General features: G+C 50.4%; 1 protein-coding gene and 1 pseudogene across 2 annotated transcripts in view; both read right to left on the bottom strand.

Moving 5' to 3' along the window:
- Nucleotides 1-60: 60 nt before the first annotated feature.
- On the bottom strand, nucleotides 61-7,509 carry LOC101701271 (nuclear speckle splicing regulatory protein 1 pseudogene; annotated as a pseudogene).
- A 188-nt stretch (nucleotides 7,510-7,697) lies between these two features.
- The window catches only part of Epha10 (EPH receptor A10), a 39,004-nt gene continuing 33,418 nt past the window's right edge, over nucleotides 7,698-13,283 (bottom strand). The window contains exons 11-17 of one of the 2 annotated variants that reach the window (XM_004850993.3): nucleotides 12,672-12,857; nucleotides 12,173-12,234; nucleotides 11,748-11,951; nucleotides 11,326-11,475; nucleotides 10,909-11,102; nucleotides 10,231-10,386; nucleotides 7,698-10,064 (exon numbers count right to left, since the gene is read on the bottom strand). In XM_004850993.3, coding sequence (XP_004851050.1) covers nucleotides 9,950-10,064; nucleotides 10,231-10,386; nucleotides 10,909-11,102; nucleotides 11,326-11,475; nucleotides 11,748-11,951; nucleotides 12,173-12,234; nucleotides 12,672-12,857 — 1,067 coding nt within the window. In that variant the 3' untranslated portion in view covers nucleotides 7,698-9,949. Of the gene's footprint in view, nucleotides 10,065-10,230; nucleotides 10,387-10,908; nucleotides 11,103-11,325; nucleotides 11,476-11,747; nucleotides 11,952-12,172; nucleotides 12,235-12,671; nucleotides 12,858-13,283 lie in introns of those variants that run through there. The other variant, XR_002397053.2, reaches the window with a different exon arrangement.

Below are 13,283 nucleotides of genomic sequence, written 5' to 3'. Positions count from 1 at the left end.
TTGGTTTTGTTAATATCTTTAGCTGTGCCACATGAACTAGGGTGCCAGTTTTTTGTTGTTGTTGCTTTGTTTTTTTGTTTGTTTTGGTACCGGGGATCGAACTCCCGGTCCTTGTTGCTTGCAGGGCAGGCGGCAGAACCACTGAGCTAAATCCCCAGCCCAAGGGTGACAGTTTTGGAGCTAAAGCTATTAGTGTGGGAGTCAATCCTTTCCTCAGGAGGTGTGAAAACCCTTCCTGTAGGCAAACTTTTTGATACCTGAAGGGGGTTCACACCCCAGATCCAGGGCTCAGTGACCTCAACCCCCATGCAGGTTTCTCCAACACCTTCATTTTAGGAGCTACATGTTTACATTTAGAAGGACAAAATCAAGGCTGTCTACAGTAAAGCTGCAGAGTGAAATTTCCTCGGCCAGAACAGCAGGAGTAGGGTGACTCGGTGATCATGCTGCTCACTCTTCAAGTCACCAGGGTCTGGCAGAGCTGCCTTCCTAGGGCCTCCCACACTGCAGTGTCAGCTCAGAGCACATGGTGTTCAAGGGTTCTTCCTACGGGGCCATTAGTCAGCCAGGTTATTGGGCACAGACAGTAATGGAGAACTCAGTGACATCATTTAGAGTAAAGGTTATTCTGTGCAAGGAAGTAACCACACCTGAGGCTTCTGCCTGGTCCTCTTCTACTGCTGCACTAAAAAAGGCCTGACTTCAAGAAGCAGCTAGAACCCAACATGAGAGCCAGGTTTACTCTGGTCACACCATTCACACCACTGCCATGATGAACCTAGTTGTAGGAAATGCTTAGTATGCAATAGGTACTGAATCAGTGCCTGTGATCGAGATAGGCCATTCCATACTATCGAACAAGCTAGTTTGGTTTTTTGTTTTGCTTTTGTTTGTTGTTGTTACTGTTTTTTTTATTTTTTGAGACAGAGTCTTGCTGTGTAGTTGCAGGGTCTCGTTATGTAGTGCAAGCCTTGAACTCACTATGTAGCCCAGGCTGGCCTCAAACTCACAGTAGTCCTCCTGCCTCAGCCTCCCATGTGCTGGGATTATAGGCGTTTGCCACCATGCCTGACTAGAAGAGGCTAGATGAGAAGGTAAGAGTTCCCTACCCCAGAAGCTTAAGGCATGGACTGAACTATGTCACAGGACTGTGGAATATTGCAAAAAAAAAAAAAATTTCAATCTTAAGTGGCAGTCCACAGACATAATTTTACCCTCACTTTTTTGGTTGGTTTGGATTTTGTTTTGTTTTAAATTTTTGATAAGTTTCTATAATTTTTTTTTTTTTGAGACAGGGACTCACTATGTAGTTCAGGCTGGTCTTGAACTCACTTTGTAGTCCAAATTCATGGCAATCTTCCTGCCTCAGCCTTCCAAGTGCTGGGATTACAGGCATGTACCACCATGCCCAGTTCTAAAAATTTTTTTAAATTTTTTAATCTACATTAAAATTTTTGATCTATACTTTAATACAAATTTCAGAGCATAAAATATAACAACTTTTCCTACTTTTCAATTTTTACATACTTTTATCTGAAATACAGTATTTATAAAACTTCTACTCAACAAAAGCAACATTATTAGAATTGTTCACTTTTGCTTAACAAAGACTTTTTCTTTCTTTTTTTTTTTTTTTGGTACCGGGGATCAAACTCGGGTCCTTGTGCTTGCGAGGCAGGCAGCGGAACCACTGAGCTAAATCCCCGGCCCGAGTTGTTCACTTTTGAATGATTGTATTGGAGACAATTTTCCTCATCAAGTAACTTGGGATTAGCACACTTTTATGGTTCTTGAATACAACCAAGAATATGGTATTGATAATGAAATGTTATGTACATATCTCCAAACAGTCAAGATAAAAGGACTGACTCTGATTTAAACTTAAATAATGAATTTAAAAAATATATTTAGAAATACCCTTCTCCAACTACTGTTAATACCTTTCTTTATGCCTTTAAAGCAAGTCCTGGAAATCACAATGTTCCATGTTCCACAGATGCTTGTATTGGGGCAGCCATTGATCTTTCTCATGCCATTTTCCTGGACAAGTGCTCCCCCTAGCTGACACTACAGTTGCTTCATTGTTCACCTTTGCAAATTTGCTCACTGCCTTTTGTGGTCCCTTGTTCTTTCCCCTGCTTTTGCCTTTCCTCTATGAGTCTGTGCTTTGCTCTCAGTAATGCTCGACTCCAGAGGAGTTTTGGTTTCTTTCTTCTTTCCCATGTTCCTCATTTTGCTGGATCTCTCCTGGTCAAGAAACTGCCTTTGCCTTAGAATTTGATCTGCCTTTTCTGTGGTTTCTTTCTAAAGATTGAATACTTCTTCTTTTCTCCTATCTCTGTATTTACCATTATTTTCATATATTTCCTTCCTTTCATGTGTTCTTCCTTTTCTTTGCTCCTCTCTTCCCATCTCTCTCATTGTATCAGTCGTGATCATTTCATTGTCTTGTCTCGTTCTCCTGAAGAATATTTCTCCCTTTTCTACTCTGACATTTCTTTCTCTCTGGTCTCTCCCCCTGGGTTTAGCTTCTTGTTCATGCCTCTTCTGGTGGGAATCTCTATGACTGGTTTCTCTGGACCTATGAGAACTCTTTGCTCTTTGGTGGTCATGGTCAATATAATAGCTTTCCTGGCCTCTGGAGTTTTCCTGCCTCTCGGTGCTGACCTTCCTTTTTCTCATGCCGTCCTGACTTGGAACTTTTGGTGTCGTGTTTGGCACTATGCTTCTTCACTAGATGAATGGGTTTGATTCTTGTGATGCTTGGAGTAATTCCTGGAAGTCTCTGACCTTTTCTCTTCTGTCTTCACACTTAGTTTCAAAGTCACTGTCTGGAACTGGGTTTTCCCCCTCCTTTACACAAGTTTGGAGAATTCATTTCTCCTGTGGTATTCTGCTCTCTTAATTTATTTCATCTGAGTAACCTCTTGATTTCTCTAACTTCATTCTAGAATGTCTTTGTGAAAGCTGCATTTTAGTACTTCTTCACCAGCTGCTTTAGTAGATGCCTATAAAATCCACTGAGATCCTTCTGTTTCTAGTGTGGCAGCCTTTTTTCTTTCTTTCTTTCTTCAGCTCTTGCAGTTTTTTTTTTTTTAAATAAGCAGATGTCACAAATGCCTCTTTATCGATAATCAAATTTTTATTTTTCCATTTCTTGTTCTCTGTATTTTCCATTCTTATTCCTGTTTCTTTTTTCTCATCTCAATTGCTTTTAGTAAACTGTGGGTATACTTGGGCTTTCACTCTTCTCCCAAAAGTAATTGGGATTACTGTCCTCCTTTTCTTCCTGCATCTCATCATAAATACTGGCATTATTTATATACAGTGTAGTCTTCTGCAAGGGGCTTCTGTATTCCCGTTTGGTCTGTTTCATGGCCTGCTTCTCAGCAGCTCCCTTCTGAACACTGTCACTCACAGAATTGTCATCATCATCATCAGAATCATTCCCAAACACTGATAGTTTTTGCAAAATAGGGGTGCAACTTCAGTGTTTTCTTTGGCAAAATAAGCCTATGCCTTCTGCCTAGAATTGCCATTTGCTTCCATCTCAGTTGCTAGCAATTTTAAAAATAGGGATATTTCACAAAGATGCTAGCCTCCAAAAATAAGATCTGGCAACACAGGCCCACAGTCAGCTAGAGGGGAGTAGCAGCTTCCCTTAGTCTTAGAGAATCCTCTTCTGGCTCAAGGAAATCCCTATGGGATTACTTCTTCCTCTGATGTCACCTACCTCCACTCTCTCTGGGCAATTGAGTTTGGGCCATTTTCTATGGGTATAAAACAACTCAAAGCAGAGCTGCTCTGGGCAAAGGGAAGATGGGAGCCTGGAGTCCTCCTCCAGGACCTCTAGGCAGACTCAAGGACCTCCAGAGTTCCAATAAAGAGTAGGTTCCTTGTTCCCCTACAGGGCATTCCCAAAAGCCTACCTGGGGCTTTCTGTTGAACGTATTGCCTTATGAAGAGTTAGATTACTCATATGAAGAGCTAATTCATGGGGGTGGGTGGGTGAGAAGAGGTTATCACTTAGGCATTGTTTCAAATCACCAGACAACCTTCTCAGAGAAATTAACCCATCTCCACCAATGATAGTTGACAACATACCAATGCAGGACTTACCTCTTCGGTATGCCCTCATGACCACTGAAAAGCAAGTGTATCTCAATGCCTAAAGTACACATAACCTCTTATAAGTGCTTTCCCCTTTTTTTTTTTTTTGGTATCGGAGTTCGAACTCGGGTCCTTGCGCTTGTGCAGCAGGCGGCGAAACCACTGAGCTAAATCCCTGGCCCCACTCCTTTTTTATCTTACACAATAACTGTCCCACACTTAAAATTCAGCATGATGCGTGTTTAAGACTTTTATACTAGATAATTTATGTGGTTTCAGAAATAGAAGTGCTGAAAGACACAAAAAGTTTCAATCAGAATTGGGAACTACTCAAGTGCTTTAGCTAAATGCCATCTCTGTGGACAGGATGTGATGTTTCTTTACCCTTTTATCCTTCCTATACCATCTTACCTATCAAATATGTCACCTCTCTCCAACTGCCCCTCCCCACCCGACAGCCTGCTAGGACTTGTCTCTACACTGCTGTCAACTTTCCCTTGGTTGATATTAGGGTTTGTGTAATAATATTTTCATGTTTGCCTCTACAAGCCCCATCTTGATGCTTCAGAATGCGCCAGCTGGTGGTCAAGAAGAATGTAATGGAAAAAAAAGAAGAACGTAATGGAGGCAGAACACCTGTAAGGTGTTTGCAACAGGGAAACAAATTTGGATTTTCAGTTTCTTTTGTACACATATGTAAAGTAGTTTTGGTCAAAGCATCTCCCTTGTCTGCTGCCAAGATGTTGATAGCATCATGAGGTCATCCACGTTGGGAATCAGTTTCTGACTTTTCTCTGTTGCTCCAAGACCTCAGAGCCCCACCTAGTAAAACAGGTGGGACATTCCTAAGGAAAACAGCAGGATTTTAAAAAGATACTGGCACAGGCCAGGGATTTAGCTCAGTGGTTTCGCTGCCTGCTGCACAAGTGCAAGGACCCGAGTTCGATCCCCAGTACCAAAAAAAAAAAAAAGATACTGGCAGGCACTTTAATTTAAATGGCAAGAGTATACAGAGGTTGAAGATGATGCAGTATGGTAAGATTCACTCGCCTCCTGAACAGTGTAATGGGTGTGATGTTAGGTGCTGAGGTGCCCTTTTCTGAAGTCCAGAACTCAGGTACAAGTTAGCAAAGGCAGTGAACTCACCACTGGGTTTTCCCCCGGGGGCCCCCTCCCTCCTTCCCAGGGACTAGTCAGGCAGCGCTCTCCTGAATGCTTAGAGTCAGTCCCTATTGCCAAGCCTCTCATGCTTTTTACTTAACTGATTCCTCCATTAAGCAGTGAAGTCTTAACTTCCCAGTGCTGACCACTAGTAGGTGCCTGGTACATGCTCACTGAGCGGACAAACTACATCGGCAGGCTCACTGCCCAGAGAAGTCACTGCCCGTTTCCTGACCATACATGGTAGGTCTACCTGGTGGCTCACACCTTGCTCATATTAATACTCAGTGCATCCTGGGAACCAGGCCTGTGTTAACGTGGTGGTTCCTCCATTCGCTGGTTGCATGCTGTCTTGTGACCAGCTTCAGCAGAGCAATGCTCCTAGCATCTCTAACCCACTCTTCATCTATTCCTCCTCATGGGAGGCAGTGGCTTATTTAATGGAACTAAGGGGAGAAGGAAGAACCTGCTTGAATCAGTGGCATCTGTCTTCTTCTACATCTGCCTGCCCACAAGAAAGGAACCCTGGTCTTCCTCTCACCATGTGACAGCTGAGTGGGCAGAGGAGGCCTGTGCCATCTGGTCAGCCTGGCACTGGATGGCCTAGTTCAGGGGAATGATGAGAAATTGTCCCAAGCATACCATACCTCACTTCCTAGAGATGTACATTTTACACATTTGGATGTCTTTGAAAATAGGATGCGTCTGCCAACCAGATGGCACGACATGGTTTAACTGGCTGGAATGTTTCTTTCCTAGCAGTATACCTTAACACTCAGTGGCATCTTAGATTCAAAGAAACATGGTGAACAACATTCTCTAGTCAGGCTTACCAAGGAGCTGGTATTTTGATCTCCATCTGTCCCACTGAATTAGAACACGGTTGGTTCCAGGCACAGGAGGGGAGGAACAGGGTGTTATTGATCACCACTGTCCAATCCCCTGCACTACACCTCCCATGGCCTGGACTGTGCAGATGAGTGAGGTGTCTTCCACAGCGTGTGAACAAGAGCAGCCAGGCTGGCAGAGGAAAAGCACTAGTAAGTCAAACAAGGGTGGCAAAGGCTTGCTGGGACAAGCGCACACACATGGCCGTCCTACATGCCCACACGTGCATGCCATGTGCACACAGCACCAGGGTCTGCTCCAGGACTCTGGCCTCACACTGCATTCCACTCTCATCACCAACTTAGGGTGGTGACCACTCTTCCTCCTGCCTTTGCTGCACTCCTCAAAAGATTCCCATGCTCCACACCCCAGTTCTCTCATGTGGTTTTTGCCACTCTTCCCCCAGCCCTGCAGACACACAATCGAGGTCACATAGGGGTTGAATTGAGCCCACCCCAGACTCTGGTGTTGAAGTCCTAACCCCCACTAACTCAGAATGTGACTATAATTGGAGACAGGATTTTTAACTGGGAGATTAAGTTAAATGAAGCTTTCAGATGGGCCAGTATGGACCAGTCCAATCTAGCTGCTGTCCCTATACCAGGGAGTAACCTGGACACAGAGGCTCAGAGACAGAAGGTCGTAACAGAGACATAGGGAGAAGACAGCTATCTACAACCCAAGAAGGGACACGCAGAGCAGATCCTCCTTCACAACGCTCAGAAGGAAAAACCCTACTGACACCCTGATCTTGCAGTCGGTTCCTATTGGCTAGACCACCCAGTTTCCAGTGCCTTATGACATTAGTCCAAACAAACAGATCCAGTCCCTGAAAATACACAGACTCACAGTCACTCTTCGTCCTCTGCTGCCTGGTTTCTATTTCACACAATAATCACACTTCCTTGGGCTGGCTGCGATGGCATAAGATCTTCTGGCCCTCTGCCTCCCTCCCACTGCTCCTCACTCTTCACATTCTCCCTCCTGCCCCCTCCATCCAGTTAGCTCCTAATGCTGGAGTTTCCCTAGGTTCCCCTCTCCTGCACGTACTGACCCAGGCGACCTCTTCACTGTGGCTTCAGACCCCAAAGTTCTGTCACTAGCTGATATCTGCGCTTCAAGTTCTAGACCCAGAGGTCCACCTGCGTCCCAGACATCTCAGCCTGCTCATCCCACCAGCATCTTGAACACGCATCGGACTGATTTCCTGCCCCTGCCCCCGACAGCACCTATCTAGGGAAAGGGCACTGACTCCTCAGGGGTGTTGTCCTTGGTTTACTGCTCTGGAAACCGGGTGACACCGTTTCCTACAGCGCCAGGGCACCCTAAGTGTTCCTTACACCCTAACCACACTATGTCTTGGTCCCTAAAAGTGTCCCCACTAGCCTGTGACATATTTCATGAAAGGAGTAGGGTCTGTTTCACATCCATGCAGAGGGACCTCAGTTGTACACTCTGGATACCCCCTCCCAGGAAGGGGTGCAGAGACCCACAAACTGCTCAGAGGTTAAACAGTTGCCACTCAAAGAGGCACAGCATCACAGACAAGTTTTTATTTGTCCTGCATATAGAACCCAAGAAATATAAAAACATCTCCAAAATTAGTCACCTCCCAACAGGCCCCTTCCCTCCCTGGCTGGGCCCAGACAGGGGCGATGAGGGTTGCAGGCCACCTCTTTCTGTCCAGTGAACAAGTTCCATATAAAAATAGATCTTTAAAGGGCTCCCGAGACCCATCACCCTACATCAGGTCAGCACCTGCACGGGGCTAAGGCCCGAGACCCATAGCAATTCTGGACCTCACTCCTCAGTGGAGGAGAGATCTACCCTGGACACCGAAGTCCTCCAACACAGCCTGGAAACCCTCCACAGAAGAGCTGGGGGAGGGAGCACTTTGACCTTAAGAGAATGACGTGGCTGGTGAGGGGGATGAGGTTCTGTCCACCCAAGACAGGGTGCTGGTCCCCAGGCTTCCCTGGGGGGGATGATGAAGGGAGAGACTCAGGGGCACCTGGCAGGAGACCGCCAGCCCTGCCAAAGGTGGAAGCAGTATTTAGTTTGCCCCATTACCCCCAAAGCCACTTAGTTGAGGCAGATCTCAGAGGAGGGGTAGCCTGGAGTGGGGCCAGGGGCTCCAAAGAAGGAGAAGCTGTTGGTGGCAGGATGGGGCCAAAGGTACTGCTGGGAGTGACCATCTTCCATCACAGGTCCTCCCCAAAGATGCTCTATGCCTTTCAGCCCTTTGGCTCCTTCTCAGTGAGTCCCTGCTGAGATTCCCTTTGTCCAGCTCCCTTGTCCTGCAGCTCTAAGTCTGCTCCCTTGGCCTGCTGAGATCTCCACCCACCCCAAGGAAAGACCTCCCCCTCCCCAAGGCTCTGCTAACTTCTGCTGCAGCTAAAATGCCTTTCTGGACAGTCCTCAATATACACGTCAAGAGCATGTCCATCAGTGCCTCCAGCCCACCCTCTTGCTGACCTCAAGGGCTCCTGTGGGATCCTGGCCACTGGTGGAATGCAGCTTGATAACTTCTTGGTGCCTGAGCTCATCTCCCTGCCAGCCTGAGCCCCTAGTGCCAGGCTCTGTGTCTCCTGCACCCTGCCCAGCCCAGCCCAGCCCACCCCAGCCCCACACAGCCAGACCAGAGCAGGCAACTGTCACGGGTGACATGACCAAACTGCCTCCATGGCCCTGACCACATCCGGCAGCCTTCTTGTCCTCCTATGACAGCCCTGGCCACACAATCACCACTGGTGCGGGGCCCTTCTGGATAAGGACCTCTGGAATCAGCTCAACAGGACCACAACCCCAGGGCTCTGCAGAAGCCAGAGGGAGGAGATGCCCTATGGAGGTGGGGCTCAGGGGCACAGCAGGTAGGAGTCACCTCTAGAGCATCCACTGGGATGTCTCACAAAAGAGGGCTGGTGCCACATGGCAAGGCCAAGGACTTCCCCCAGAACCAGCCTCCTCCCTAGATGGGGTTCCAACCTCACTTTTGGCCCTGAGTCTCATAGGCTCTGATTTCCCCATCCCACGATGCAGGTTAGAGCACCCTGTCAGAGATCGGCTTCTGAGTGTCCTCCTCACAGCTCTCCAGGCTGGAGACCAAGGCTCTTAGATCTCCACGGAGAGAACATGTCCCTCATGCTTTTCCAAGTCAGTTCATAAAATGAACGCAAATGGGGAGCCTTGTGGAGCCCTGGGACCATGCAGCCCAGCCAGGACCCTCTCCCTCATTCTGCACCGCCGCCTCATGGTGAGGACACAGTTAGCTCCTGAGTCTTGGGCCTGAGCTCAGCACCACTTTCACCTCCCTGGGCCTCAGACCAGTGTCCAGGCATACCTCAGCCAGCTGGGGCACAGCAGGTAAGGAGCCTGCCCCTCCAGCACAGTCCCACATGGGCAGGACGCCCAGAGCTATCTGACTGGACAAGTCTGTGGGAAAAGGGGACACCCACTGGGGAGGCCCCAACCTCTAGTGGGTATGGAAGACAGAAGAGCATGAGCCAGGGCAGGCAAAATCTACTGTCTCCCCATCTCCACCCCAGCTCTGTCCCTGAGGCCCTGAATTTCCTCCCCATGGTTTGAACCTCTTTTCCACGGCCACTAAGTCAGAGGGGAAAATGGGAGAAGCAGGCAGTAAAATGGGGACACTGTGGCCCCAAACCAGCTCTGGGCTCCAGGGGAGGAAGGGAGTGTTCGCTCCCACCCAGGGGGAGTGGAGTTTGCCATGGTCCTTGGGCAGGACTGGGGTCTGGCCCCTGCTGGGCCTGCCTTGGAAGAAAGGGGGTGCTCACACCTGCACCCCCTGGCCCTGCAGCTGCAGCACTCGAGCCTGCAGAGCGCTGATCCCACTCAGGAGGGCCTCTCGATGTTCAGCCGAGGAGATGCCCAGGTTCATCAGGTCCCTGGAACAAGGGCTGCTCAGACCTAACTGGTCAATCCCTCTTCTGCTCCTCCCACACAGCCCCCGCTCTCCCTCCCTTCTCTGGAAGGGGCAGGGCCAGAATCAGGACAGGCAGGGGCTTCCCATCTAGTAGGGGCAGTGTCCCTGCCCTGGCTTCTCAGACTCACTGGGAGGTCATCTCAGCCACGGCCTCCAAGCTCCCATAGCCAGCTGCCGAGAAGCTGTCCTTGTAGCGGCACAGGTCCAGGGCCTCCAGCCAGGCCCCCACGGAGCCAAAGGAGGGGAAGGTGGAGAAGGCACGGTCCGCCAGCGGGGTGGGAGGCCTGGAGAGGAGGAGCTGTGGTCAGCCGACAGCGGGATCTGGTGCCCAGACCTAGTGCTCCCCTGGGAAAGATGGGGAAAGGGAAGGCAGCCAAGCCCCGGGGACAGGCCTGGCTCACACAGGCACTTTGCAGGCCGGAAGAGGCAAGCCCCAGGGTACTCAGGCAGGTGGAGAGCTGGGCCAGCTAAAGGGACTGGTAGTATCTGGGATAGGCTAAGATATACCTAGGACGCAATGGCAGTGACATATTTGGAACAAGTGATATTAAATTCACTTATTTATTGGAACTATGTTTGGGGGGTGCACTATAAATATATTTATCCAGTCAGTGGTCACTACACGGGGATATGTGGGGCAGAGTCCATGAGGTAAGATGAACCCGAGATAGGTGGGAGTGTTAGATCCAACCTGTGGAGTGGTGGCGCCCGGACAGGTGAGGGGTATTTGGGATGCTGGGGAAGCAATTTGTGGACAGGTGAGAGATCGGCTGAATCTGGTATGGCTGGGACTGATGGGAAGGTACCTGGGGCAGGTGGTTGTGGCACACTTCGAAGGTTCTGGGTCCTGCACCATCTTGCTCAGGATGCTGTGGATCTGGGAGAACCTGGGCCGCTCGCCTGGGTCTTTCTGCCAGCAGTCAAGCATCAGTTGGTGCAGAGGGGAGGGACAGTTCCTAGGGGGCGGCAGCCGGAAGCCGTCTTCCACGGCCTTGATCACCTGGGCCACGGTGATGGGGAGCAGACAGGAGGCTTCAGGCCCCCCAAACATACACACACAGACACAGACACACATATATGCACATACACACACTGCAGTCCAAGGAAGACTCAGCTAGTGGCTGGGCAGGATGGGAAGCAAGTAAACAGAGAAAGGGGACCTGGAGCTAGGAAGTAAAGGATGAGAGGAAGAAGTCAAGCAGCTGGAGGCACAGGTCACTCACATCTTGGCCAGACATGTCCCAGTAGGGCCGCTCACCAAAGGCCATCACTTCCCACATGACGACGCCAAAGCTCCACACATCACTGGCAGAGCTGAAGTGGCCAAACTGAAGTGTCTCAGGGGCAGCCCAGAGCGCTGGGCTCCGGCCACTCTGTCGGTGGGCAGGCAGGCAAGGGTGGGCAGGAACTGAGTCACAGCCAGTCTTCCCCACCCCACATCCAGCCCTGCCTGTCATTCTCCTAGTCAGCCCCCCACTCCCAGCTTCACACTTGTGGAAGGTATCCCAGCTGACCACAGGGCAGGACCCACAGAGGCATTAACTCAGGACCAACTTGGTGGAAGGGCAGGGTGGGGAAGGACCCTGACAGTAGGAAAGGGGCAGGGCGTGGGCAGACCAAGATTCCTGGGGAAAAGAACCCTCACCATGGTGGTGTAGACAGCCTCGGCTCGGTCACGGGGGCCCCGCCCAAAGCCAGAGAGCTTACAGATGAGGCCACTGCTGACCAGCACACGGCGGGCGGCGAGGCCCCGGTGAACGTAGCCCATCTCCGACAGATACTTCATGGCTGATGCCAGTCCAGGCAGGAGCCCCATCAGCTGCTCAGCCACCAGCTGCCTCTCATGATGCTGCGGGATGGGGGGAGACTGAGCCCAGGCCTTTGTGCTCAGATCTCCTGGTGCTGTGGACTCCAAGGAGATCACTCAGCCCTCACTGGGCTTCAGTTACCCTGTGACCCCGAGGTCACCCTGGCCAGTGGGAACGATGCCAATTCCAAGCCCACCAAGGAGAAAGTGAAGGACCAAGAATAAGCTGGTCATCTGTACCCCCCAGGGCCCAGGCCACTCACCCTGAGGAAGCTGTCCAGGGCCCCATGGCCCATGTACTCAGTAACGATCATCAAGGGGCTTCCTGTGCCAGAGATGGGGACACATGTGCTAAGTTTCCTGGCTACTTTGTGCACATACATATTCTCCCTATGGGGCTCTATCTTGGCTAACATGGCCAGAACCAAAGTCAAGCTCCCTAATCTTGCTCCTCTCCTGCCCAACCCAGCATCCCCCAGACAGAAGAACAAAAGAGGTGTCTGCAGGGGAACAGAGGCCAAGGTCAGGAACTACAAGTTAGCTAAGATCACCCAAGGTCAGCATTTCAACCCCCCAGTGGCACTATAAGCCAGGTGAGTGACCATGCCAGGAGAGGGGGCACCCTGAATCAGTGAAAGCAAACTAAGGCCCACGTCTAGCCTCCCTCCAAGGCTTCTAGAGCCTCCCCAGCCCCCCCGCCCCCACAAAGCTGTCATTTCCGCTTCCAGGGGTGGCAGGAAGGGGAGCACTGGGCAGGCCTACCTCGGGTGACAACTCCCTCCAGTCGCACAATGTGGCTATGGTCAAACTGGCCCAGGGTGAGGGCTTCAGCCAGGAAGCTGAGCCTTTGCGAGTCTGAGCAGCCATCTCTGAGCGTGTGTACAGCCACAGGCAGCTCTTGGCGGCCAGGTAGCTGCAAGCAGCCGCAGCACAGGTCCCCAAACCGTCCTGTGGGGAAACAGCACCTCAGTCAGCCCCCTGAAGGCCGTGGCCCAGCCATTGGGGCAGCCTGAACTGAGGAGAAAGTAACTCTGGCCTGGGGTGTGGAACTCCTGAGTTCCAATCCTGGTTACCTCAGTACTAGCAGTGTAATCACCTCTCCCTCTCTGGGCCTCAGTTTCCTTCTCTGTAAAGCTTTGGACAGGGCATTGCACATGCCAGCCCCTCAAGGCCATTAAACCCAGCCTGAACCAGAACAGATGATGATGACATCTATTCTGCCTTTTGTGCAGCAGGTCTGGCGACAGTGTCAGAAGTGTCAGGCTTCCAGTGAAAGTGTTAGGCTTCTTTGAATGTGGGGCTGAGGGCTCGTGGACAGGTAGAAAGGCAGGAGGAGACTGCCCTGAGCAAGCAAGCCTCACATCACCTGGATGA

Source organism: Heterocephalus glaber, unplaced genomic scaffold (assembly GCF_053883595.1).
Source record: "Heterocephalus glaber isolate CG9 unplaced genomic scaffold, H.glaber_assembly_v1.0 deba00001452, whole genome shotgun sequence".
NCBI classification, from domain to species: Eukaryota; Metazoa; Chordata; class Mammalia; order Rodentia; family Bathyergidae; genus Heterocephalus; species Heterocephalus glaber.
The sequence above is the reverse complement of the archived record's forward strand: the minus strand, read 5'-3'. Positions and strand labels throughout refer to the sequence as shown.